The sequence below is a fragment of the Mycosarcoma maydis genome, chromosome 7, assembly GCF_000328475.2.
Source record: "Mycosarcoma maydis chromosome 7, whole genome shotgun sequence".
NCBI classification, from domain to species: domain Eukaryota; kingdom Fungi; phylum Basidiomycota; class Ustilaginomycetes; order Ustilaginales; genus Mycosarcoma; species Mycosarcoma maydis.
Genome location: NC_026484.1, coordinates 176,925 through 203,012, shown reverse-complemented (window position 1 = coordinate 203,012; position 26,088 = coordinate 176,925). Strand labels below are relative to the sequence as shown.

Below are 26,088 nucleotides of genomic sequence, written 5' to 3'. Positions count from 1 at the left end.
TCAACGCTGCTCAACAAATAGCTGTCGAAGCCACCGATCATCATCATCATTCACTCGTTCCGTCAGCCTGCACGTAGCCATGATCATCCCTAGCGTCTCATCCACCTCGAAGACAATCGTATCATCTGTCACCATGGCCAACACACCCCTTCTCGTTAGAGCTCTCCCAGCTATCCCGGCTCTTCGTACTGCGACCTTGTTCGCCACACCGTCTTCATCTCGCTCTGCGTCCACATCACTTCCGTCCTCTTCCACCACCAGCACGCCTTTGCGACGATCGGCGAGATTCGCCTCCCGACCGGGAGCAGACATGGTTGGACCACCTGATCCGATCAGCAACCTTCGTCCCATTCGTTACGGTTCTGCTTTCGAACAAGCCTCCTCCTCTTCCGCTTCCACCTCGACATCAGCTGGTCAAACATTAGCCATTTCACATCCGTACTCACTGCAAGAGTTTACCACTTCGGGCGAATCTTCCTGGTCCTCTGCACGTTCTGCACGCTCTGCGCGATCACCGTCGCCGTACTTTGAGCGACTGCTTTCCAAGTTGGAGGAAGCGGAGCTAGCTCACAAACTTCGCATGGCGAGAGCAGACAACTTCAACCAGCGATTTTGGCAGGACAACAATGCGCGTTTCATTCAAGCCTTGTCCGAATTCAGATCAAGAACCGGCTCGAGCAAAGCGGTTGCAACCCTCCCCAAATCACGCGAGCATGTCAAACAAGCAGCACAGGAGAGCGAGCTCGACCTCGACTCGGATTCGCTCGCCACATTCTACTCGGCTTGGCTCAAGGCTAACGCCGCAAGACATAGAGCGTACAATAGGCAATTGTGGAGACAGACTTTTGGCGATTTGGCCCCCGCTGCAAGATACCAGGGCTTGAGAGCTTGGGCTAAGCTTGTCGGATCGGTGCAACGAAAACTCGGTCGCATCAATTGATCTCTGCTGCCCCTCCCCCAAACAAGTAGCACGCTCTAATGATGCGCCACGCTCCCGCAAGCCTACCCTTACTCTGGTCGCATGTAATACTTTCTTTACGCTACCTCTTGGTTGTATGCTTCATCATAGCTCGTGTTTATAACTTGTTCGAATATCAGCATTATGATTATGTGGCGTGTTGGCACACAGCAGATAGCAGCGGTTAAGTTACGCCAAAAGCGACAGTCGCGTGAGCCAGTCACGAGTCTCCTCGGGTGGAGAATTCCCGCCCTTCATCGGCCAATTTGCGGCAGCCTACCGTACATCTTTTGCCCATTTCCATTTTGCTCGCCCTTGAGCCATTTTGCACTTACGTCTTGCTCGTCATATTCCCCGTGGCGACATGACCACGTGCACAGCATTCACGATTGTCAGCTCCATTTCACAGAGTCGAGCAGCATGCGCGTAGTGTGAGCCAAATGCTGCGTGTCGTCGTAATACTTCTGGCATCGATCCACCAACGCTTCCAACGACGGTAGCGAGACAGGAGCGTCTCTATCACTGGTGCCAGACACCAACTGGCCAGCTAGGTCCTTGAAACGTCGATCCGCGCTGTCCTGATTCACATGCGTCTTCATGGCCGCGACACAGCTCTGAAAGTCGCCAACATCATGCTCGAGCGCCTTGCAAAGTTGCGTGAGAAAGACCTCCAAGTTCCGTTGCTGAGATGCGCTTTCCACCTCGCCCAACTTGTTCGTCTTTGACTCCGAGTCCTGGGCGGGTCTTGGATTGCGATCGTTAGTGGACGCGCCTGCATCTGGGCTCGCTTGTGAAGTCTGATTGCCAGCGTGCAATACACTCATTGCTCGTGCTATGAGAAACTTGATCTGGTTGATGCGGTTCCTCGCTCCCATTTGCAGCGTCCGCACAAACGCAAACGCCAGCATGCCGTTTTTCATCATATCTTCCGTCAACTCGGTGCTTGCAGCCTCGGAAGCCTGCATTTCCGTCATCATCTTGCCCGTCTTGCGTGTACTGGGCTTAGTCTTGAGATGTCGTCGGCTCTGCTTTCGTACCACAGCTTGCTTTCCGCTTTCCGCTCGGTTCGGCAGCGTCAGTTGCAGGTCCGAATCGGCAGCATCGTCTAGCTCGAGCCTGTTGAGCGACAAGAACTGCAAGACAGCTTTCGCGTTACCGTCCTGGTATCGCATTAAGCAGGCTTGCAGAAGCGTGATGGCTGACTCATGGCGCGGGATCGCGTATGCCAATGCCGCATCCATAGTGATGATGCCTTGACCGTCAAATAGGAAATGGCTGTGGTCAAGCGCTTTGATCTTGTCTGGACGTGTCCGAGTTGTGTCGGTCAAGTTGCGAATCAGGACAGCAGCCACAAGATACGCTTCCTTTGCGAGCAGAGGAAGCATGATAAATTGAATCTCTTGCGCCTGCAATGCTTCCATCCGGTCTGACATGCCTTCAAGCAAGGCGACGTGGCTTATATAGTTGAGTTTGACCAATTCGTACATGGACGAAAGTAACCACGCCGCAGCTTCGGCACGCACCGCCATAAGACGCTCTACCTTCTGATTGCCGACTTCGTGTCGATGCATTAGCTCTGCTGCTGACACCGACGAAAATAGACGAGCGTCACCGCAGGCTGTGACGGATTTCGCCGTGTCGAACAAGTTTACAGACGCCTCGGTTCCGCTAGAACAAGATACATAGGCGGGGAGGACACTTGGAAAGGAAAATGCGACGTCCAAAGCCCGGCCAATCTCGTCAGTTGTGTCTTTACCGGCGGCGATCTTGGATGTTGGGTGACGATCATCTTGGCTCGTCACATGGCTGTGCGGAAATTGCCATAGGAGAGGCGGCTCGTCTATGGGACGTGACATAGAATCTGCACTTGCGCCGACCGCTTGTGGCGATGCTCGATGCCACAGCTCGAGGAGAACAGAGAGCGTACGCCAGCCACCTTCGGTCATCTTGACGTTTGTGTGTGATGTTCCTGTATCGTTGTACGGTAGTCTTGCGCCCTTTCTCGTGCGTTCACGCTTATCTGGCTTCTTTTGCTGACATGTGGCCTTGCGTTTGCTGTTGGGCTGGACCGAGCGTTTGGCCTTGAGGCCCAAGATATCTTCGTCCGAGACCTCATCGCTATCTGAATCGGATGAGTTACTATCGGTGCCACCGTTGAGCTTCTTCCATCGGTGGTCTCTGAGCCGGTCCTCGAGACGCTGATGAGCCGTGGCGAAAGCGTGCAATTGCTTCGCATATCGTTTGCGCTCAGAGTCGTTCATCCAGAACTCGCTGACTCGTCCAAGAGAGACCTCCTCGCTCTCGGAGTCATTCGAGAACCTTCGACCGCTCAGCAAGTCCCACACGTCCTCTGCTTGCTGAAGATGATCGTATACCCATTGCTCGATCGAGCTGACCTCAAACGATCCGTCATGATCGCTGTCGTCGAGTCGTTCCGAGTCCAGACGAGCTCGTTGTGTCGAGGCTGAGCGGTTGGACTTGCGACTTTCCAGCGGTCTTCTCTGCGATGGCAGAGATTCAAGAACATGAAGAGCGAGCAAGGAAGCATTGCGCTCAGCTTCTGATTGCGGTCTGGTGTTGTCGACAGAGATCAAAGCGTTGCAGCGGGAGTACTGGATGAGAAGAGAGCTAGCTCTGAGCACGGCAGACCCTGAGGGTCGTTCAGGCGTGGAAGAGGTTGTCTTCATCGCATCGCGGTCGCTCTTGGTGCCCTTGTGCTGTGTCAGGAGTCGAGCGGCGATGTTGTGCAGCTGATGATCAAGAGTCCATCTTGATGTGGAAGCGACCTGTCGCGGAGCGAGCGAGCATAGACTGAGGCCGACGAGCTTCTGGATCAAGCTTTTTGGAGGCCTTACACCTTCTACTCGCAGCTGTTCGAGCAGCTCGACAGCCTGATCATACTGATCTTCATCGAAGCGGTCATTGACCAGCCGAACAAGTATAGTAGGAAGTTGTGTGAAAGTTGGGCGATGCTTTTGGGTCGGAACGACGGCCTTTTCGTCGGTCATGCCTGCAGAAAAACTGTGCGGTGACAGGATCGATCACCTTGCATTTCGCGCAACTCTTGACGGATTACGATGGTGATGAGGCGGCGTTGTTCAAGCGCGATTGCAGGCCAAGCCGTAGCAGAGATTAACGCTGAAGCAGATGACTTGCCTGGTCGGAAATTTTGTAAACGAAGCTGCTAGAGGCGAAGGCGAGTCAAGGGTCTAACTCACAAATCGTAATGATCACGTATCAAGTATGATCGCGGATATGCGTGGAGCAGAATCTGCTGTTATACTGTAAATTCGCACTCGTGACTCTCGAGACTGTTTTTACGCTTGTCGTGGTGTGAACCAGCCAAGACGCGTGTTGTTGCGAGTTGGAAAAACGAGAACAAGGTGCAGAGAGAGCGCCGGCGGCAATTCCGAACACGCGCTCCTGGGCGAAGAGTCGTTTGAGTCACAAAGTGTTGATTTCGACACTCACAGACTCACAAGTTCGGATTCTCCACAAGTGTACATGTAACCACCACCGTCTAACGATCCGGCGCGTATCTCTATCTATCTTCGTGCATCACCAGGAGCTTTGCCATACTTGATTCGGATTGTCTCGCTGTTCTGACGCCTTCGGGCCCTTTTGACGCCTGTCACCAATCCGTCTTCGGCTCATCCGATTCTCGCCTTCATTCCGACCCTTCTACAATCACAGCAGCAGCGGCGACCTCTTCGACAAAATGTCGGGCCATTTCCCACGCTTGAACCTAGACCGTCCGGCGGATCTAGATCATGTACTTCGTGCTATCGATCAGCATGCCCACAAAGTGGCACAGATGGAGTTTGGAAGCGAACTGGAGCGCGACAAGGCGCTCAGAGCCTTGGTGAACAAGACGTTTAAAAGGGTGAGTCTCGCTCTGCAAAACAACAGAAAATGTGTACAGAGAAGTTCTGAAGTTCGTGGACATGCTTTCTCCTCATCCGACATTATCCCTCTTTAGTTGACAGGAGCGGCCAAGGCCAAGATCGAGCGAAACCTTCTATACAATGGCATGTCACCAAGCGAGTTTGCGCGGCATAGCAAAGGGGTCGAACCCTTCGACGAGGATCTCTCAAGACGGCTGCAGGTGCTCAATGACCAAGCCAATACCTTGACGACAGAGGTGATTGGATTCCGCAAGGCGCTTCCAGCGCGTAGAGCGGAAGCAATGGAAAAGCGAGCTGCCGTCATTCGAGCATTGGAGGCCAAGAAGGAGGAGCAGCGTCGCAACGCCGAGAAGGAGCACGCCCAACAGCTACGAGAGCAGAGCAAACCGGTCAACATCGATCTCAAGAGGAAGGCCGAGGTGGCAGGCACACTCAAGCAATCGGTTGTCGACATTACGGGTCTACAAGTTGTAAGTATTGTTCTGACAAGGCCTTTGATCGTATTGATTGATGCTTCGATGCTAATTCGCCATACTTACTGCATTTGGAATCGCGCCCCAACCCACGGTCGACTCCCTTAGTCCATTCTCGAGCAGGCGACGGCAGCGACTGAACAAGTCAAGCTGGTCAAACGCTTGCGGACAATGCCTTTGTGACCGTAGCGTATCGCCCTTTCTGACGTTGCTTTCTGCCGTTTCGCGATTGCCGTCCACTATACCCGCATAGTTGCAACGAGGAGAGTCTTGCTCAGATGTATCTATATATAAGTTAAGTATAACTATATCGTGTATATTTATGATATAATCACGATTGGTTTTGTTTTTTCTCTTTTCAATCGTGAGTTGGACTTGTGACTGGCGCGTAAATGCTGGCACAAAACTTGCAGAAAAAGAAGAGAGCTTTCGCAATTTTGCAAAGCGACGGTCACTAAACGCTTGATATCATGCTACTCACCATAACTTTACATCTGCGGCCATAGAACGTTGAAAGCACCGCATCCCGTCCGATCTACGAAGTCTAAGCTACGTATCGCCTAATTAGTACTGCGGTGGGGGACTACGCAGAAATCCTAGGTGCTGCAGTTCTTTTGCCTCTTTTTCTTGTGGCATTCCCCTCCACGAAGAAATGTGCCTATTTTCGACAACCCACAGTCATTTTCCGGCGCAAATTTCTGGACTCCCTTTTGGGTCTGGTATGAATTCATCTCTTTCCTCACCTCTTCAAAAACTGGGCTCTCAATCGTGAATGTTAACAGTCGCTGTCGTTACGCTTGAGGCACCGCAAACCTTCAGGCAATCACAAGGCACTAGACTAAATTCAAAGATCGAGAGATAGACAGGCTCATCTTGGTGAAAGTGCAGCGATCCGTAGAGTGTCAGAGGTCCACGATGGGTGATAAATGTCAAGCAGAGACCTAGTAGCCCATCAGGCTGGAATGCGATGAAAGCATTTGAGATAAGTTAGATGATCTTGAACGCTTTACCCACACGATACAGTAAAACTTGATCTTGAAAATTGAAAATGGTGAATATGCATCCGGAGCATGCCAAGAGCTGCAACCAAAGTCTTGGCAAGCACAAGTTTTCTTGCCCGCTAGCATCGAGCAGCCCACGCGACGTGAACGAGCTGCGCCAAGAAGCCAACGTGGACAGACGACCCATGAATTGCTTGACACCACTTCATTCGTTTAGCGTGAACACCGTCGTCGAAGCGGCTTCCCGTGGTTGCACGATACAAATTTGTCTTTGACTAACTAGGTAGATTTCTGTTCAAATCGCAAGGCGCTTCTGTCAAGTTGCAATTGAAATTGAAATTCGTGATTGGCTGTGTCTGTTGATTCCAGATCTCTGAACACAGAGGCTAGGAAGGTACGAGCCACTGACGGATAGCTGTGCTGCTGATAGCCTGCTGTAGATACACTACACTTCATTCGAAAGTACTGCGCGGCCTAGCTGACATTCCTTTGTTTTCAGCAGAGCATCAAGATTTAGGGATGCGCACGTTCTCGTCCCGCCACCTTGCCAAGACCTGTCAGATCGGACCCCCGGTCGGTGGTTACCCTTCCGTCCCCACGCCCTTTCCTGCGCTCTGGCACAGACTGCAGAGCTGAGGTCTCGCCAAACTTGACCGACGGCAAGGCTGTTTGTGCGCACAACTTACTTGAGTGGCGACAAATCGATAGCATTCGCTCGCCTTTATTAATGAGTTAGCCGTGGACATCATCTATTCGTCATTACTCAAACCGAAGCACGCCTGCCGCAAAGGTTGCTGGAAAACAAATGGCACGTTCGCCGACATTGGATATCGCTCTGACGACGTTCTGTCTTGGCAATGAACGAGGAAACCTATCGACTAGGTTCAAGCTTGCAGCAGTGTGACTATGGGACCTGATAAGCTGGCCAGATACCACAAGCCGAATAAATGACATACAAAAATACAGCGTGTGAAAGCAGGCAGTGTGCATTTCGTGTCCCGGAATCACACGTGCGATCAGGGCAACGGAGCTTGGGCGGCAGCGTGGTTCGATCCGCAAAGTCGTCTGATCTGTCAAGCTTTTGTCGATGATGGATCAGTCTGTGGGGCAAAGGAGAGTTGTTTTGGAAGAGACAGAATCTGATTCACGATTCGGTTAAGTTGCTCCGCTTCCTGGTGAAGGACCAAATCGTGAATCCATGATCTGTGGATGGATTCATTGCATTTTTCGTGATGGTCGTCACTAGCTTCGCTTCGCTTCCTACAAACCCAAAAAAATGGACCCAGGCGCCCCTTCTCCTTTCCCCGCCGTTCCAGACCGTGTACAGCTTATGAGCTAGTTCGCTCTCTCGTTAAATGAGCGCACGTTCTTAAAGACGAGTTCCAATCGAGATGCCATTCACGATTCGTGATTTGTGTGAGCACGAATACAGCAAGTATTAAAAAGTGTCTTTCCTGGACGAAATCACGATTGCACTTGCTCGTGGCTCCTTGGTTGAACCAATCTGGGCTCCATAGCTAAGCGCCAAGCCGTCCAGCCGCCGCTCCCGGGTCTGCCGTCGTTCGCAAAGTGTGCAATAATGTAGTGCTCTGAAGGCTTCCTTGTGAGTCAATTTTCGTCAAGGCAAGTTTTCCAGTGGTGAATCACAAATGGACGCGTTTTGATCAGTCTGGAAGCGGTACTGGACACCTCATGTCAAAGGACAAAAAAAACGGGCGAATTATCTCAGGCGTGTTGGTTCGTACTGGCAGGCTCGACCTCCCTTCTCTCCTCCGCTCGCAGAGGGACGGGCTTTGAACTTGTGACTGCTGTTGTGGCCATTCTGAAGCCGATTCTATACAGTACGCTTTCTCCCTACGTCGGAGAGCTTCCCAGCTGCAGATGCGGCAACGCTGCCTGAAATGTGCTGCAGCAGGAATGGAACGTGGCCTTGTCCAACTCGGTCTTCGAAACTATACGGGCCTTTTTCACTTTCTCCGTCTTCTCCACAGACCTACTGTGTGAGCTTTGCTGGTTTGTTCTATTCACCAAGCTTCTCAGCAGGAGCTGGCTGCTGCGAAGATGCAGGCACAGGATTGCTGAGAAAGCTAGAGTTCTAAGGTCTCTCTCTCTTTATTGCACAAGGGTGGCAATATCGCAAGGTGCTACCCAATCATCCTGAGCCGTATAAGACCACAACCAGGTTCAATTCTTCTCAGTCCACTTTTCACCCACCTATCAACACACTACTGTTCTCCTATCCCACCAAAAAGTCTGCGCCTCTTCTTCGTCCCGACTCCCAATCGACCCCCTCGCGGATATCTTTCCATCATGGGACTGCAACTATGGGGCGCCTTCACGCCCGAACAACGTCGCAACATCGGCATTTATACCTGTGGCATTATGTGTTATAAGGTAGCGCTAGAACTGTTTGCAGGAAGCTTTATCACCCAGGCTAATGAGCGTTTTGGTGCTCGTCGTTTCGAGAAGATCGCCATCTTGACCGGTACCAACTACGCCGCCCAGTGCATCGGCTCCATCATTGTCGCTCCCTTGATCAAGCGTTTCCCTACTCGTACGGTACTCGCTACTGCCGTTCTTACTTTTGGTATCATCGCTACTGTTCCTCTCATTGCCGACGCTGCCACGGGCGGTGTGCTCAAGTACAAGACCGCTAACAACAAGACCAAGTACGGTAGCTGGAGCCCGAATGGTCTCTTCCCTATCTACGTCATCTCGGGTATCTCTTACGGCACTGTCGAGCTGATCCGCCGTGTGATTCCTCGTGACATTGTTGGTGGTGATGTCGACCGTCTGCGAAAGATGGACGCTTTCGTCCACGTCATGTACGAGGTTGCCGGTACCACTGGTGCCTTCACCTCGACCTCGCTCATCGGCAAGTTTGGCTACAACTACTCTGCTTTCCTCTCTCCCGTCCTCTTCACCCTCGCCGCCGCCGTATGGATCTGGATCTCCTCGCTCGGTGAGAGCCAGCGCAATGAGGAGGAGTCTCGCCTTGCCCGCGTCGAGGTTGAGACCCGTGGTATCGTCATGTCGATGGTCGACGGTGTTCGCGCCTTCATCAAGGCCTTCTGGTACGGAGGTTACCTCATCTTCACCGACCGCCGATTCATCTGGCTCGTTCCCGGATATGCCTTTGCCCTTTACGGTCACCGATACCTCGAGAACGGTCTTGCTCCCATCTACGCCCGTGCCATCATTGGTGTTTCGTCCTATTCGCAGATCATCGTCGGCGGTTCCAACTTTGGTGAACTGCTCGGTGCCCTCTCGGTCATGATCTTCACCCAGGCCATCCCCACCCCCATGCCCTGGTTGCGTCTGGATGCTCTGTTGCTCAACCTCGTCTGGGTGATGCCTTTCTTCCCCTACACCCGTGGTAATGTCGGATCCGCCTGGAAGCTCGCCGCCGTCTTCATCCCCGTCTCGTACGGTTGGGCTGCTGGTGACGTGTCGCTCGCTGCTTACATCCAGTCGACGCTCGCCAGGATGGAGGCCAAGGACAAGGACGTCTCGGCTCTCGGTTCCGTAATGGCTTTCCTCTATGTTACCTACATTGTCATGTACTCGCTCATCTCGACCTTCCTTGGTCGATGGATCGACCGTCAACTGCGTGGTCTTTCTGGTGTTGCTGCCATCAACCGTGCGCGCGACTGCCTCAAGTACGTTGGTGGTGTTCACTTCACCGTCCTCTCCATAGTCATAATCGCCGCCACCTTCATCCCCAAGGGCTCGTTCTCGTTCAACCCCAAGGCGATCGACACGAGTCTGCTGCAGTCGGACGAGGAGTCGGATCGATGTTCGCAGGACGACATCAAGGAGGCCAAGTATCAGGAGCGCGACTCGTTCGCTCCTCAGGACATCCAGGGCGATGCCGTGGGTGCTCTAGCCCAGAACCCCGCTGCTCGTGTTCCTACCAGGCAATAAGCTTGCATCATTCACGATTTCTAAAATGTAACAAGTGACCCTCACTTGCACGTTGCACGTTCATGCTTGGTTTCATACTCATGACTTACATTCATATTCACGATTCGTGTTTCATCAATATTCCCATCACATCGTGATGCAGCTCGGTTTTGTGGTTTGTTTTCATTTCTTCGTTTCAGCTCGTATGTATCTAGGGTGTATCGGATTATGTTTCTGGCGAATTTGACTGGTGTCTCCGCTACAGAGCGTCTCAGCGATTGTTGTGACGTTGAAGCTGAGTTGTACCAGGTGTCTAGCTGTTGAACAATCTTGAATGCCATGGATGTTTCGCTGGTGGGTAGGTCCTACTTGGGCGTCTGAGGTTTGTTCTCTAAAAAGGTCGTTTCGCCCGAGCTGGCATCACGTAAGCAGCTCCAACGTCGGGGAATTCAGTGTGTGACGCGCCACCTCCACACTCACGACTCCACCCGAACCCTATAGCTTGCATACAACAACTTCGTGCAGCACACTTTCTTTCTTGCCACTTGCTCATCACCTTCACCCCAGAGACGGTAGACTCTAGACTCCTCCGGGCACAGATCAGCACGATGATATTAATCACCAGATCTGCCATTAAATTTTCTCTGTCAAACAGTGCGGCGCAAAGCGCATCACGTCGAGCGCTCTACACCACCCCTCTCGTGCGCTCAGGCGGCTTCAACCGACCCGGCCCCCCACCTTTGCCACCACAGGAGCAAAAGGAGTTCGAAAACTTGGTCAAGCAAAAGCAGAGTAAGTCAACCATATCATCTGAGCCTCTCCTTTCAACAGATATTGACGGATTCAACATCTGATAATGGCTGTGTACCTTAAGATGCATCACCTTTTCTCTCAAGCTCGGATCCAGAAAAGGGCGAAATGCACCCGGATGCTCGACGAAAGCCCAAAGCTGAATTCGAAGGAGAGACGAACCCTACCACGGGCGAAGTTGGTGGTCCCAAGAATGACCCGTTGAAGTACGAGAAGGAGTGGACATACGGCGGGCGAGCCACCGATTTCTAGTTGACTCCGACATCAGCATCTTTGTAAACTATACTATTCAATTGTCGATGAAAACGTCTCGCTATCTCAATTCAAGGCGTGAAACTCATCTTCTAGGACGAAGTCGTACAGAATCTTCGCGAGAGTTTGAGGCGGAAGAGCGGGCATGACAGTCGATGCTCCTGTACGCGGCACACAGCTCCTTTACATCTCCACTCACACTCACAGGCGTCGAATCAAAAGGCATGAAGTGAAGCAAGTCATGACGATTGGTCAAGATGTAGGTTGAACCGAGTATCTGATGTGTAAAAGTACAAGATGGTGATGCACGATGCATTTGATGTGATGTGAGATTAGTTGTTCATGGAATTTTTCGAGTTGCTGGACTTTCACGGCGTGGAAGCCGGATTGCGGCTTGGACATGTAGCCTTTCATGAGACTTGCATTATCCTTGCTGTTGCGTTGCAGATAACTCGCTTGTGATAGCGTCACTGGCACTGCCAAACGAGCCAGCGATCTCGAGAAACGCGGCGACGTCAAAGCTGTCAGCATTCGAATCAGAAGCCTCTGTGACGGATGGAAGCATGGATGCAAATGTCGAAGGTGTCGCGTCTGGTTGAGCCGCACTGCTGCTGAGCGGTGTACGCGTTGGCGAAGTTGGCAAACCAGCAGTCAGCTCGAGCGTCTGACTGAAGCCTGCAAGCTCACTGGTCGAGATACCCAGCACTTTGGCGAGCTCTTCGTCGCTGAAGCCGATGGCACGGTCTGGTGTGATGGCTGCCTCATTACCAATGGAAGGCGTACCGGTGGCAGAGACAGTTGTCGCTTCGGTGGGACTCGCACTGAGCGAAGCTGTTTCCGTTGCTGGCAACTGGCTTCCTGAGACTGAAGCGCGTTGCTCCTCGGGCCGCTCGTCCTCCTCTTCGTCGCTCGAATCGACCTCTTCCAGTCGCCGCCGCTCCTCTTCTTCGGCAGCGATCTCTCGTTCAAGCTGTGCAAACGTCTGAGCAAGCCGACGCTCCTCCCTCTCGCTATCGCGCAAACTCTTCTCCCTTGCCTTACGATCCTTTTTGGCTCTGCGAGTGGCTTCCCTCGCCTGGCGCGTTGCTTCACGCTCTCGTTGTAGCAGCGCTGTGTGCTTAGCAATTCGATCTCGGAGCACAACGATGCGTTCGTCGACCGTCTTTTGTGCATTCTCGAAGAAGCTTGCGTCGACGCGCATCTGAAGAATCTCGGCTTGGATGGCTTCGCGACCCTTGGTAACGTCGGCCATCTTTTTCTTGATTTCGTCGCGAATGGCATCGCTGGGTCCCGAGATAGGGTTAGAAGGAGCTGCTGAGGTTGACGACGTTGCTCCCACATTCGCCATACCGGCGCCAGTATCGGCGTACAGAGTAGATGGAGCAGCTGTCGGTTCACGCGCCGAGGTCGCCATGTCTTCGGGCGGACGTTCATCTATCACAGATGTTCTGGTGCTTTCGCTATTCGAAACCTCGTTCTGACCTGCGTCGAGAGCGTGTTGCATGTTTTCCTGTGTTGCACCGGTGAGAAGGACGAGGGATTCGTTGCGTGCTGGACTGTCGGTGGCTGCCTGCTTCTGGAGCGCCACAAAGAGATCGGCAAACAAGCGAAGATTGTTCTGGATAAAATTTTGTGCATTGTCCGACGTTGAACCCTGTGGGATGAGACGACCGAGATCGGGGACAGAGAGGAGCGATCCAGCACTCGAGGCGGCAGAGCGAGCGGCGGCAGCCGCCGTGGCTTTCTTCTTAGCAGCAGCGGCAGCAGATCTGACTGGACTTAGTTTGCGCTTCGATTTGGGTGGTGCGTTCGGATCGGGGAGGGGGTGCTTGCGTGGCCTGCCTCTCTTGCGTGCATACGTTTGTGGAGTTGCGCCTGGTGTGGAAGCAGGTGTGGACGCAGCAGAAGAGGTTGCCATGTTTACCGGTCGCAAGGGCAGAGCGTCCGCTGCACAGACAGCCGCATCGGTGGCAGGCATTGACGACACAGCAGCTGCGTTCCCCGTCAGACCTTGAGCTGTGCCGGTGTTCTGCGCTGCACTTGAGCAGGGCGGCAATGTAGCAGAGGAGATAGGCGAGGCTCCTGTTGGTGCTGCTGAAGCTGCCTGGTTGGTGGGTGCGACTTGCAAATGAGACACGTCGGCTACATTCCCGACCGACGATGAGGGCATTGTGGTCGTCGTAGCCACTGCCGTCGGAGCTTCCAGTTTCGTGGCTGGGGTCAAGAACGCATGGTCAGCGGAAGAGTCAATGTAGTGGATCTTGCGCACTTCCTCGTCGGCGCGGACCGGAATGCCGTCAATCATCTTGCTGTTGCTGCTAATGGGCCATGTCTCGTGAGGTACTGGTTGAGCGGCGGTGGTTGGGTCCGAAGGTGTAGGATAAGCCGATTCATTGTCAGATTCACCCGACATGTAGCGTGAATGCTGTAGATCAGGCGTGAACGAATCTTCCTGGCGCTGACCTAGGTTGCCGCTTCGAATCAAAGCGGCGACGGGTGACTCCATCCACTCTGTACTCCGCCCTGCTGCCTGACGTGATTCGTAGTGCTGAGCTTCGTCTTCTGGTCGAAAATAGGCTACCTCTCCTGCTGGACGTTGACGTCTGTGTGTCCATCTGATACTGTCGCGTTGTCGTCGAGTGTGCGCAACTGCAGGCAAGAGGAGAGGCTGGAATGGATGAGGATGAGACTGTCGAAAGTGTCTTTCTTACCATGAATGACGAATAGCATCCACCACTTTTTACCTTTCTTGGTTGAGCCAAACCATAAAAAAATGCACTTTGCAGCGGAGACACTTTCTTGATGCATCACGTGACTGGCCCAGCGACCTCCACACACCACCTGACATTCCAAGCACAGGTCGCGAACAAATTCACGAATACTATCACGAATCAACCGTGAAGAAAACTGCTGAGCGAAACCTCGGTGCTCTCTAGGAAGAAATGTAAAAGTGCTCCGACGCGGAACGCGTCTTGGGAACGTGATTCACGATTGAGAAACCGCAATTAACACTTTTTCCAATTCAGGCAGCACGCCGCGGTGGCTGCAACTCTCCTCGTAGGACCGTTGGAACTGCGCAGTAAGCTTCGGTTCCAATCGCCGACGGCTTCTCTCCTCATCACAAGGATCACCAAATCGCTCAGAAGCGTTATCCACATCGCATACGTGGCAAAAGAACCTTTTTCGATCCACAATCACAGCCGATCAGCAGCACTCTTTTCAACACGTTCGGCTCGCCCCTTCATCGCAGCCTACATCTATCGTCTGTTGATTTTGTCGATCGACTCTCGGCATCGGCCGACACCCGCGATACTGACTCAGCATTCACATGATCGTGTTATCTATCTGCTCTTGCCGCAATAATATCAACTCCGCGCAATTCTATCAACGTCGGCAGCGCCTCTCGTTCTGTCATTTTCTCAGCATCAGCAATCCCATCTGCTATCGTACTTGCACACCGAAAAGAGAGCACTCCGGATGACTTGCTGTTGAAGCCCTCCAGTCGGCCCTGAGCAAATCACTACCCTCTTTTCGCCATCCTTTTCGCCCGCAGAATCGTCATTACCTCCAGCGACTCCGCTGAGCAAACACTGGCCCATTCGTTGCCTCGCCAGTGGCTCGAAGCCCAATCTCATCCGCATTGTTCTCATTGTTCTCACCAGACGTTGTACATCGAAGTACTCGCTGTGTTGCCAACGTCGCTCTCGCATCAAGAACATCGACTCGTGTCAGCTCGCCCCAAAGGTGTCGGACACGCACATTGCCCAGGATTGCCTTCTTTCAGTTATGCCGCAATCCGCACTAACCCCAAATACCCCATATCGCGCGTGCAAAGCGGAAGATCGCAGGTCTGGGATCATCTATCTCGACGATGACGAGCATACACACCTAGACGATGTCAAACACGTAGGTGCACGTGATCGACCGTCACCCAAGCGGTCTATTACCGATGACCAGGACGCATCCACTGCTCAAAAGAGATCGAGGTCTGGTCCATCGGCCGCTTCCATCTCAAACGTCAGCGGCGGCCTGCCATCAGGATCGCGTCTGCCACAGCCTACCTCGAGTGGCTCGATATCGCAGACACCTCGTAAATATCCACCGCTTGGCTCATCTCAGACCGCGCCTCCTCAGTATGACTCACAATATGACAAGTACAGCGAAGACGAGCTTCGGATCGATTTTGCGGCCAAGGAACAAATTTTGCGCGGCCGTTTGGCACAATTGCAAACACTAGAGCTGGGATGGCACGGCCCCGAGGCTTGGTACCAAAAGCACGAAGCCTTCGAGCGTGTGCACGAGATGCAAAAGAAGCTGGCTCACATCGCTTGGGCGCTCGGTGCGAAAGAATTTGGAGCTGTGCCCGCTCCGTCGCTTACCTCGGCAACTACGCCTGGTCACACTGCCGAGAATACCTCGAGAAGGTCGACTCCAGTCAGAAGTTTGCCAGCAAATCCTTATTCTGATTCGGCGGTCCGCACAACCTCGAGCTCGTTTCAGATCTTGGGCGACAACATGGTGTCAGCTGCGAGGAAGCCTCTTGCCTCACCTGTAACGACATCGCGCGAGCAAACACCTTCCTCGACAGCATCTAAATCCAACTCAACGGCTCCTCTCCGCGTACTGCGAGATCCAAGCCACATTCTACATGCTAGCGATGACATCGTTTCTGCGAACGAGAACAGCACAGATTTGCCAGAAATTGTAGACAACTCAATTCAGCACCGTACCCAAGCCGATGAGGCTCCCTCCGTGGCAACAAGTGCCGTCAACGTCGATGATCAAGACGGCTTTCTGCAAGGCAGCCTCAGTGCGGACAGACGTGATCAACCTATTGTCAACGCACAGATATATGAACTCAGCGATGATGACGAAGACGATGTTGAGGCCATGCCGGTCGAGGAGAAATTCAAGCTTTGCGGCCCCTCGATGCAAGAGCCTATGTCCAAGGATCAGCTGCGCAGCATGCCCCATTATCCTTGGACCACCCAAGTAGGCTACGTGCTCAAGAAATTCTTCAAACTGAAGCGCTTTCGACGCAATCAGCTAGAGGCGATCAATGGCACGCTCAGCGGACGCGACGTCTTCGTCCTTATGCCAACCGGTGGCGGAAAGTCGCTCTGCTATCAGCTGCCCGCTTGCATCGACACAGATAAAGCCACGGGCGTCAGCATTGTCATCTCACCGCTTCTCTCACTCATAGAAGACCAGGTGCTGGACCTCGTCAGGAAGGACGTACCCGCCGTCAAGCTTACTGGCGACATGAGCGCGAACGACCGTCGAGACGCATTCAACACGGCCAGGGATCGCGTGGGCTCTTTGAGGCTGCTCTATGTAACGCCAGAATTCATTCGCCAATCTAACCAGGCGATGGAACTCCTCGACCTCCTTTACTCGCAGAAGCGGTTGGCGCGCATCGTCGTCGACGAAGCACATTGCGTCAGTCAATGGGGACACGACTTTCGTCCGCATTACACCGAGCTGGGTGCGCTGCGAGACAAGTATCCGCAGGTACCCATCATGGCACTCACTGCTACAGCCAATGCGCGTGTCATCAAGGATGTCAAGTCCTGTCTTAAGATGCGCAACGTATTGCAGCTCTCGTCGAGCTTCAATCGCCCGAATCTCGAGTATCAGGTGCGCAAAAAGCCCAAGAGCAAGTTGATCGACGAGATCGCTAGTTTCATCCTCACCTCGCACAAGGACGAATGTGGTATCGTTTACTGTTTCAGCCGCGAGTCCTGCGAGACGGTCGCCGACGATCTCAAAAAGCACGGCATCACAGCTCACCACTACCACGCTAAACTGGGCAAGGACGACCGTTCAAAGGTGCAGCAAAGATGGAAGAACGGCGAGTACAAGGTGATTGTAGCCACGATTGCGTTTGGTATGGGTATCGACAAGCCTGACGTCCGCTTTGTGATCCACCATTCGCTTCCCAAGTCGTTGGAGGGCTACTATCAGGAAACGGGCCGAGCTGGACGCGATGGGCTTGACTCGGTCTGCATCCTGTACTATTCCTGGACTGACGTGCGCAGGATGGAGAACATGATGCTCAGCGAGGAAAAGTCGCAAGAGGCAATAGACCGTAGCATCGATTCCTTGCGCGAGATGCAACGCTTCTGCGAAAACGAAATCGAATGTCGCCGCGTCCAGGTCCTGCGTTACTTTGGCGAATCCGGGTTCACCTCGGAACAGTGTCGCAGCACGTGCGATAACTGCTGCCGTCAGTCCGGTGCGATTTACATCCAAGACGTTACCGAACTCGCTGTCAAGGCGATCAAGCTGGTCAAAGCGATCGCGGACAAAGGAGGCCGATGGACGTTACCGCACTGTGCCGAAGTGTTCTACGGCCATCGTACCAAAAAGATCCGCGAGGCTGGGCACGACAAACTCGAGATGCACGGCGCAGGTAGTGAGATCGCCAAGGTCGAAATCCACCGGCTGTTTGAGCATCTTTGCTCGGAAGGCGTGTTCAAGTTGAAAGATGTCATGAATCGGGCGGGATTTAACACGTCGTACTTGATGGTGGGCTCGGCGGCCGACAAGGTATTGAACGGCCAAAAGGCGATCAAGATGCAAGTCGCGGCAAAGGTGTCGGCGGCATCATCATCGTTGAACAACGGTCGAGGACAGAACACTCGAAAGCAGCAGAGGCAGCTTCGAGATGAGGATTTCGCTGAATTCGACGAGGACGCGCACGACATTTCAAATGTCAGCTTGACGCCGCCATCACGAGTGGAGCCGCAGGCAGGGACGACGGATGGTAGCCTTGACGACGACAATTGGATCCCGGAAGAGATGTTCACGGACAATTTTGATCTGGATGCTGACACGGACGACGATGCTCCATTGGCTGCTGACAACCAGGCAGCTAACGGCAGCCGCCGCGTGGTCTCGAATGCGGCTGGAAGCGACGACAGTGCAGACGACTTTGAGATCGATCCTCGATCATCGGACGTGAATCAAGGCTGCTACCGCGAGCTCAAGAAGCTCGATGATCGACTCGCTCGTCAGGAAAAACAGTCGCGCGGCTGGTTGATCCGCGACGACAAGTTGCAAGAGATTTCGGTCTTGGCGGCATGCAGCATCGATGCGCTGAGCAGCTGTTTGAGAGGCACTGACGGCGCTCGTTGGGTGCAAAAGTACGGGTCTCTTTATATCGAGATCTGTCAAAGATTCTTGCAAACCGAACGGCGCGCGCCTGATGTTGGTCGCACTGCAGCAACGGGCGGAACAGGACGGCGGTCGACGCTAGCGCGCAATGCAGAAGCAGAGCCAACAGCAAACACGCCGAAATCGTCGGCGACCGCTGGCTTACGAAAAGAGCGTGCAGCTCCTCGCAAGAGTGCTCTGGCGGCTGCTGCGAGTCTCGGTCAATATACGTACCAAGATCCTGACACACGCGCCACACGGAGTCGGGGTTCGGGCGCGTCGGCGAGGAACGCCAGTCGAGCGACGAGTGGAAACGGACGAGCTGCACATGCGTCGTCGAACTCGACGGCGGATAGCAGGGTATCGGCGACAGCGGCACAAGCGCCACAGCCGCTCAAGAGGATCACGTTGCACCGCGGGTTCCTCGGCGGCGCGAATGCAACTCCGGCGATCCGGCCAATGCCACTGGCTTCTTCGTCAACGCCCAATCTACCTCGTTCGGGTTGAGCCCTATCGCTTCACATTGGCGAGGTTCATGTGGCGTGCGTCTTGGTCTGTCCTCTCATCGATCTCAATATAACGCTTAAGCTGGGGAAGGAGGATCTCACACCATCCCAATGCAGCGTGCAGCTTTGATTTTGTAGCCAAGACATCCTTGTCTACATGCACACCTGGGAAATCACAATTGACTTTTGTGTGGACAAACCACTTGATTTGGCTGGGTGTAGATGTGATTTGGGATGGAGAACAGTCGGTGTGGTGGTATGGACGCGCAACTCGAAGGATTATGGCGAATGCCAAGAAGGCTGGACGAGCGACGGGAGGGGGGAAGCGGTTAGTGGTGTACTTGGGACCAGGCGGTTTCGAGCCAGTCCTGGGGCCAGAAGATTCGGGAGAAGGGGCTAGTTTCGGGGCAGTCTGCCTTGTGGACGCCGCAGGCGCAACCGTATTCTGTAGCTGACAGGGTGCCTACTGCTTTACAGACGCTATTGGTGGTTGAGAATATCAAGATATCGCGTATCAGTTGAGCAAGTGCTTGGTGTTGTAAGCATGGTTTGAGCTTGCTGGCTTACCCTGAGAATTCGTCTCTGCCCTTCTTATCGCCACTGCCGCATTTTTCGGGTTTACCATCCTGCGGCACAGCACACGTTATCGCTCCTTTGGCCCAGTCCGGCCCAACACCTTCCGCCCAATCCTGGCAGTTCTGCTTGTAACTGCACGAATCCCCGACCCTCTGCGTCGCCGCTCGAACGCTCATCACCGTTCCAAGCAGGCAGATCAGCGTCACGTAGAGGCTAGTTGGTCGATGCATGTTTGCGAAAACACCGCTTGAACAAGTGATACCGAATACGACGTGGTCAGGAAGACAGATCAGCTCATCCTAAACAGACACCAATACGTACACCCTTACCACATCGAAATGAACTTCAACTCCGACCCCGAATCCACCGCCACCGCCAGCATTCACCCTTTGACCGACCCACCTCATCAACCCACTTGACACAACCACACACACCGAGCCAACGAAAGAGCCTTCTAAAAAACCACATGCCTGAAAACACACCGTAGAGAAGGAAAGTGGAAATCACGATGGGAAACAAAACGAACACCAAAAGGGGACAAGATGTTGTGCGCTAGAGATGCTTCCCAAGATATGCGACAAGAATGACACCGACGAGAGCGGGTTGGTTCAAGTGCACTCGGGGGTTCATCAGCAGTTGCCATGACGAAGACCAGGTCCCACTGCATTAACCCACAACAAATTACGTCTAGCATGTGTATGCGCAAGAGGGAGCTGTCTATGCATCATTCGACAGCTGAGAAAGATCCGATCTGCAACGACAAGTGAGAAGAAACCGCACATCTCGTCAACTTGTGCCCGCAAAATGAACAGCGAAAATCAACAAATACTCACCCATCTAGGCTCTTGTGACCGGCCAGCTCGGCCAGTACGGTCGGGTCCATGGGTATTACGCTCTTGCGTCGGACATGAGGCGACTCTTGCTTGTTGACCTGCTGTCGAGCCGTTTCTGGAAAATCTTTCTGCCAGAGATGACGAAACAGCGATGCAAAGATAAAGATGAATTTCGCATTTCTAGTCAGGCTCCGTGAAGCAGTGGTACACGGTACGATAGCGAGTGGGCTGCTAGCGGATGCGAATATTTCTTTTGCTTTCTCGCCAAGTGCGAGTCGACTGCTGATGTGGATCAAAGGTCAACGTACCATATCGTCAACGCTGTCTTCCCTGGTAAGATCAGGTTGCTGCGCTTGCGAGGTTTCTTGTGCAACGCGGTGGGCTTCGACATCGTCAAAGTCGGTCGTCGAAACTTCGCCATTGATGCCTTGACCCATTTGCTCAAACAGGCTATCGGCGCCTGCTGTTAAATCAGCCGCCGAGTCAAAGGCATCGAGGTCGTATGGGTTGACGCTTCCCGCTGGCGCCGCTTGCTCCTCTTTGAGCGAGGCGGGCATTTCAACGCCAATCGCCTTGCTGTTCTTGATGGCGGTGTCGCGGAGCCTCTTCCATGCCTCCTCGCGGTCGATGAGCTTCTGCTTCTCCATCTGGCGCTGCTGCTTGTACTCGTTTGTGCACATCTCGAAAAGCGCTGGGTTGATCTCCATAAAGAGCTTGAGCGCATTGTAGACGAGACCATGGATAGTGCGATTCCAATGTGCTTTCGAGTTTTGGTAGAGCGAAGAAAAGACGATTGGCAAGATGACCTGGACGTTGTCACCGATGAGGTTGACAATGTACTCGTTGTTCCAAAAGTACAGAGCGCGCTCGGCGACCTGGAAGTGCTGACTGTTGATGCATCGCTGGAGCTGCTGGAAGAGAGGCACTTCGACCTTGACAAACTCGGACGGCTCGATCACGTCCAAAATCTCTTCGACCTCATTGAGGAACATGACCTCCTTGGGCGAGTTAACCTTTGGCCAGTACCTCAACAAGCCGAGCAACACCTCCTCGGTCAACGAGCTGTCCTTCTCTAAGAATTGCACGACACAGTAGGCGAGCTGCGGGTGATAGAGCGCGAGACTCTTGACCTTGTGCAACGGGATGAGCACGCGCGTCAGAAAGGTCTTGTGCTCCTCCTTGAGCGGCAGCGCAAAGCCGTTGATGATGGAACCAAGAATCTCGAGCAGCTCTGCGATGCCGTTGTGACGCTCGGTTTCGTAGATGAATTGGAAAAAGACGTTGTTGATGGACCGTCTGATAAAGGCTCGGAGGTTGAGAAATTTGCCGTAGATGCGATGCAATGTTGTCTTGAGGAAATCGCGCTCGCGTGGATCCTCGCTGTCAAAGAGCTCGAGTAGTTGCAAGACAAAGTGGTGGTCGATGAATTTCTTTGCAATGTTGGTGTTGAAGTCGGGGCTCTCGACGAAGCGGAGAAAGAACTCGTAGACGATTTGAAGATGGGGCCAGGCAAGTTCAAGCACCGGTTCGTCCTCTTCTGGGTCAAAGGCGTCACCGACCGGGTTGACCTGTGGTGGAATGGAGCGGAAAAGGTTGGCAGAGAACATGGCGACAACTTCCGGATAGATTTCGTCGGTGATGACTTTGCGATTGGTGGTAATGTAGTCAAGCATCTCGTGTAGTGTAGCGGCTTTGATCTGCTTGCCCTCGAGCTCCTGGCTGGCGTCGTTGAAGTCGAACACGAGCGAACACTGACGAAGCTTTCGGACGAAGAGCTCGGGTCGATCCGCGGGGACCACCTCTGTTGTTGGAGCCAAATAAAGAGGGGGTCAGTTGTTGTATCGCAATGTGAGGGTCAAAAAAGCGTGGTGAGGGGCACATACCGTTAAAGTGTGGAAGCTTCTCGAGCTCGACCTTTTCTGTGACATGGAAGCGCGAGCTCCTCTGCTTGCGCGGCGGTGTTTTGGAAGTGATGGGAATGGTATCCTTGGGGCCCGAGTTGGAGGGGCTCTGACGCAATCGGGTGAGCGAGGCAGCCTTGGGAGGGGTAGCGAGCTCGGAAGCGGCGATGCCGGTGCTGCTGAGGGAAGCCATAGCGGCGCCTGGAGGAGGAGGGGAACCTGGAGAGCCTGTATGATGGAAAGGAGTGATGGAAGAAGAAGGCTGGGACGCGGTTGCGACCGAGTGTGGGATGGGATCGGCGGGCATCTCTGAAGAGACGTCGACGACGACGACAGGAGGAGCAGGCGGCGTCTTGTCAGCCAGATTATTCACACCGTGGGGAAGCAAACGAGTTTGGGGCGTACCTTGGCCAGTAGGGTAAACTGGGACGTTGTAAGGGGCATGTGAGGGAGCTGCCGAAGTTGCAGAGCTGGAGAGAGAGCTAAAAGAGCTGGATGCAGAGCTGGGGCCATTTTTGGTGGATTTGAGTGAGCCTTGATAGGCAGGGTTGGCGGGTACGGAGCCACCTTTGGGAGGGGGTGCTGGTACGGTTCCTCCGCCTGCCGATCCGCTGCGGTTGCCGTTAGAGTCGTTCGACTTGGAACGCGAAAGGTTCTGGGAGAGTCGAGGTAATAGGACGTTTACGACGGTGGTTATGTAACGATGATATACGGTAAGGTCAGCAAGTAGAATCGAACTTGGAATCGCGCACTGACGCATGCGGGCGGCGCTTCACGTTGTTACAACTGATACATACCATAGCTTTCTTGAGTCCCTTCATGATGGCGCCTGTACGATCCCAGCCAAAAGGTTGGGAGGGGCAAGGAGATGAGGGAAGGAGTGATCCGAGAAAAGGAACGCGGCAATGTTGCTGGCTGGTTCGGTAAAAGTGGAACCGAGGGAATGGATCGATGAGGGCGCGTGCACGAAGTTGGTGTGATGCAGGGACACGCAAGAGCGAACGAGATACTGCGCACTAAGCTGTACGAGAATGGCTGCCTGCTGCAACGAAGCTGAGGGCACGAATTGCGGAGAGTGTACGTCACCAGCGAAGACGAATGTTGTTAGCGGTCAAAGCAGATGACAGTGGAAGCTGGATGGCGTTTAGGCGAGCGAACGTGGATGTATGACGGTACTGATCGCAGGCTGGTGCAGCAGAGGAGAGCGCGCGATTGATGGCTCTGTTATGTATCGGCTTGGGGTGTGAATGGTGTTGAAGACAAGCGCCGGTGTGTGACTGTGTATCTCGGCTGTACTAGGCGTCGCGTGTCAATTGATGGAAGATTTGCGCGTTGGCTGAAGGTGGTGATGGCCGTTTGAACCGGTAGAAGAGCAGCCAAGTTGCTGAGAGCGAGTTGCGAAGTGCTTGTGAACAACCAAAGTGAGGTGGGGAATGGTGGTGACGATGGTGACGATGTCGATACGGTTGGTATTGACAATCTCGACAGGAATGAACGAGCGCGACTTGGACGCCAGCGACAGGCAACAAGCACGCAGCAAGACAGATAGAGAGACAGGCAGCCAGCCTAACTGACCAAGACGGCTAGACACTCGGGAAGTTGGCCAGTGGGCAATTACGATTTCGCTACTTAAACAGACAGACAGACAGAGAGACACACACACGCCCACAAAGCCGTTCAAAGGCAGCGAACGACTCTTTCGTAGTGACTGTTTGTTGGTCGCTTGGCTTGACTGTGCCTGGTCAGTCACAGTTGTGAGTCTCGTGTGAATTTCGGAGCGACGACGACACGACGTGGTCGTGGTGTGCCGTGTGGCCCATTTTGGCTGAATTGAAGCGCGTGCGGCACTTTGTCACTCAATCTCACGTTTAGCGTGCCGCCAAGCAGGGCGCGATCTGACGGCAGACTTTGCCCAAAAAAACACATGAGAACCTTCTGTTGCTTGCCACGCACAGCTAAGAGCTGCAACCACCAGTCACACTCGTGAGTCGCGCGCGCCGCTCAACCTAACTTATCTCAACTCGACATTCGACAGCGCGTTGAAAAAAACGTCGGTGCATTTCCAGTGAATCACGATTCACAACTCGTGATTGCATTTTAATTCACGATTGGTACCATTCACGATTCGTCACGATTCGCCATAAGTTACTATTACACGTTACTTAATATTATATAAGCCAGGCTACTTTCGGATTCAAGTTTCACAAAAGCGTTGTTGACATTCGTGATTCACGATTCATGAATCACGAATCTGCTTGAATTCATTCATTTCTTGTCCCTCGCTCATCCTCATCTTCATGGAACATACAACGTTGGAAACCACAATCGTGAATATCCCGATCTGCTCCTCGGACTGTCTCTCTATCCTGTCTACATGCTAGATATGCTTGAATGCATTCAAAAGACAAGGCTCAGCTCGATAGCCATCCATCGGCAATCATTTCTCCCTGTCTTTGCAGCGCTTGAACGCGCCCGAGATCCTGTCTGTGTGTTGTGGTGTAAGAGCAGCGTCACTCGCTTGCGCCAACCACCGCCAAAGCTCTGAAGAGTTTCAGCTAGGAGCGGACACTTTGGCGTCAAGTTGCACCTTGCGTGTTCTATGCAGGGTCCAAGAGATTGCAAGAGTGACATGCTGTTAGCTCGCGTCGCCTGCTTTCCTTTCGCTCCTTGCCTCCGCTCGGCACCAGTAAGATCGCTATGAATGCAGATCGAAAACCGTTTGCACTTGCCATCGTTGTGGGCGTGTCCAAATTCACGAATCTTGATGTCGTCACCGTTTTGCTCAAAGTTGCTTCTCGTCTAGCTTTTCGCGCTGCTTTCCTTGCTATACTCGTTGTTGACCAGCAGTTCAGACACGAAGCCAATCCTGAGCTCTCTTGCGTATCCCAGCTTGGGAAGTCTCACCATCCAGATGAATCCTTTCTGGATAAGCGACTTGTAACAATTGATCGACTGGAGAAGCAGATTCTGAGCGCTGAAATGGTCAAGATCGCCACGCGTGGATTCACGCTACCAGTCACATTTGGCGATCCGTCGGTGAAGGTCTCCCTCCACAAGCATATGGAAACGGTTCGGTCGCGCGCACTTTACTTGCCTGATAATAACGATAGTATTCCGCCTCTGCGAACGGCCATTGGTCGATCCAAGACGCTCAGTTCGCGGTAACGGGGTGTAAACACCTGGCTGTTGGGGTGGGGGTTTTTATGGGCATACCGATTCTGCTTGCTCTGCACGCACGCAAGCAGATGCGATCCCGAAAATTCAACCCCACCCGCTGGGGCCACGGACGAAGCTGTTTCGCCACCTGTTCCGTCAGTTGTCCGGGAAGATGCGCGCTCCTGCGTCGGACATTACCCTGTTGGACCACGTTCGGTACCAGGTCGTGGTTGCTTGAAAATTTCGACACGATTCAGTCTGAAAAGATGGAGCAGATAGAGTGCAATTTGTCATTCAAATACTTCGAAGCGGGTACCATGTTGCCCAGCAATCCGCGTTCCTGACATTGATACAGAAGGAAGCGTTGAATTTAGAACAACAAAAGCGGGGGTATTGTCGAAAGCGAAGGAAAGGGAAAGGAAGATGTTCGCAGAATGGCAAGTAGAGATGCAGGAGAATGAGCAACACAAATCTTTGGCGCTGGAAAACGAGGACTACTCGAGCAACGAGTTCCATGCCAATCTACAAGCGCTGGCGGTCAGCTCAAATCTCGCTGCCAACGTTTGGAAAGTGCTGGGTTAGCGTGGGTGATTTGGTGAAAGTGGCGCAGAAAGCAGCCGTGTTAGAAGCCATGAAGATGAAAATCGATCTGACGGTTC

The 26,088-nt window shown here is 53.2% G+C and overlaps 10 protein-coding genes and 1 non-coding gene across 11 annotated transcripts; 7 read left to right on the top strand and 4 right to left on the bottom strand.

Annotated features, from left to right (window-relative positions):
• Positions 1–133: 133 nt before the first annotated feature.
• UMAG_02880 (uncharacterized protein) lies at positions 134–940 on the top strand (the record flags this gene model as incomplete). The annotated part of the gene is made up of 1 exon (XM_011391008.1): positions 134–940. One exon carries the CDS (start codon positions 134–136, stop codon positions 938–940), a length of 807 nt encoding a protein of 268 aa, XP_011389310.1.
• Positions 941–1,350: 410 nt separating this feature from the next.
• On the bottom strand, positions 1,351–3,966 carry UMAG_02879 (uncharacterized protein; the record flags this gene model as incomplete). Its single annotated transcript, XM_011391007.1, has 1 exon — positions 1,351–3,966. One exon carries the CDS (start codon positions 3,964–3,966, stop codon positions 1,351–1,353), a length of 2,616 nt encoding a protein of 871 aa, XP_011389309.1.
• Positions 3,967–4,676: 710 nt separating this feature from the next.
• Positions 4,677–5,519, top strand: UMAG_02878 (uncharacterized protein; the record flags this gene model as incomplete). The annotated part of the gene is made up of 3 exons (XM_011391006.1): positions 4,677–4,841; positions 4,938–5,333; positions 5,445–5,519. 3 exons carry the CDS (start codon positions 4,677–4,679, stop codon positions 5,517–5,519), a joined length of 636 nt encoding a protein of 211 aa, XP_011389308.1.
• Positions 5,520–5,832: 313 nt separating this feature from the next.
• UMAG_16220 lies at positions 5,833–5,948 on the top strand. Its single transcript, XR_897735.1, has one exon. It is a non-coding gene; the product is annotated as a 5S ribosomal RNA (ribosomal RNA).
• Positions 5,949–8,647: 2,699 nt separating this feature from the next.
• UMAG_02877 (uncharacterized protein) lies at positions 8,648–10,261 on the top strand (the record flags this gene model as incomplete). The annotated part of the gene is made up of 1 exon (XM_011391005.1): positions 8,648–10,261. One exon carries the CDS (start codon positions 8,648–8,650, stop codon positions 10,259–10,261), a length of 1,614 nt encoding a protein of 537 aa, XP_011389307.1.
• Positions 10,262–10,848: 587 nt separating this feature from the next.
• UMAG_02876 (uncharacterized protein) lies at positions 10,849–11,302 on the top strand (the record flags this gene model as incomplete). The annotated part of the gene is made up of 2 exons (XM_011391004.1): positions 10,849–11,032; positions 11,115–11,302. 2 exons carry the CDS (start codon positions 10,849–10,851, stop codon positions 11,300–11,302), a joined length of 372 nt encoding a protein of 123 aa, XP_011389306.1.
• Positions 11,303–11,726: 424 nt separating this feature from the next.
• UMAG_11491 (uncharacterized protein) lies at positions 11,727–13,808 on the bottom strand (the record flags this gene model as incomplete). Its single annotated transcript, XM_011391247.1, has 1 exon — positions 11,727–13,808. The coding sequence occupies one exon, from the start codon at positions 13,806–13,808 to the stop codon at positions 11,727–11,729; it is 2,082 nt and encodes a 693-aa protein (XP_011389549.1).
• A 1,280-nt stretch (positions 13,809–15,088) lies between these two features.
• UMAG_02874 (uncharacterized protein) lies at positions 15,089–18,964 on the top strand (the record flags this gene model as incomplete). The annotated part of the gene is made up of 1 exon (XM_011391003.1): positions 15,089–18,964. One exon carries the CDS (start codon positions 15,089–15,091, stop codon positions 18,962–18,964), a length of 3,876 nt encoding a protein of 1,291 aa, XP_011389305.1.
• Positions 18,965–19,292: 328 nt separating this feature from the next.
• On the bottom strand, positions 19,293–19,769 carry UMAG_12197 (uncharacterized protein; the record flags this gene model as incomplete). Its single annotated transcript, XM_011391274.1, has 2 exons — positions 19,293–19,443; positions 19,531–19,769. 2 exons carry the CDS (start codon positions 19,767–19,769, stop codon positions 19,293–19,295), a joined length of 390 nt encoding a protein of 129 aa, XP_011389576.1.
• Positions 19,770–20,671: 902 nt separating this feature from the next.
• UMAG_11490 (protein phosphatase 2A regulatory subunit RTS1) lies at positions 20,672–23,094 on the bottom strand (the record flags this gene model as incomplete). Its single annotated transcript, XM_011391246.1, has 3 exons — positions 20,672–22,173; positions 22,256–22,928; positions 23,071–23,094. The coding sequence occupies 3 exons, from the start codon at positions 23,092–23,094 to the stop codon at positions 20,672–20,674; spliced, it is 2,199 nt and encodes a 732-aa protein (XP_011389548.1).
• A 1,876-nt stretch (positions 23,095–24,970) lies between these two features.
• On the top strand, positions 24,971–25,438 carry UMAG_11489 (uncharacterized protein; the record flags this gene model as incomplete). The annotated part of the gene is made up of 1 exon (XM_011391245.1): positions 24,971–25,438. The coding sequence occupies one exon, from the start codon at positions 24,971–24,973 to the stop codon at positions 25,436–25,438; it is 468 nt and encodes a 155-aa protein (XP_011389547.1).
• Between the last annotated feature and the right edge of the window lie 650 nt (positions 25,439–26,088).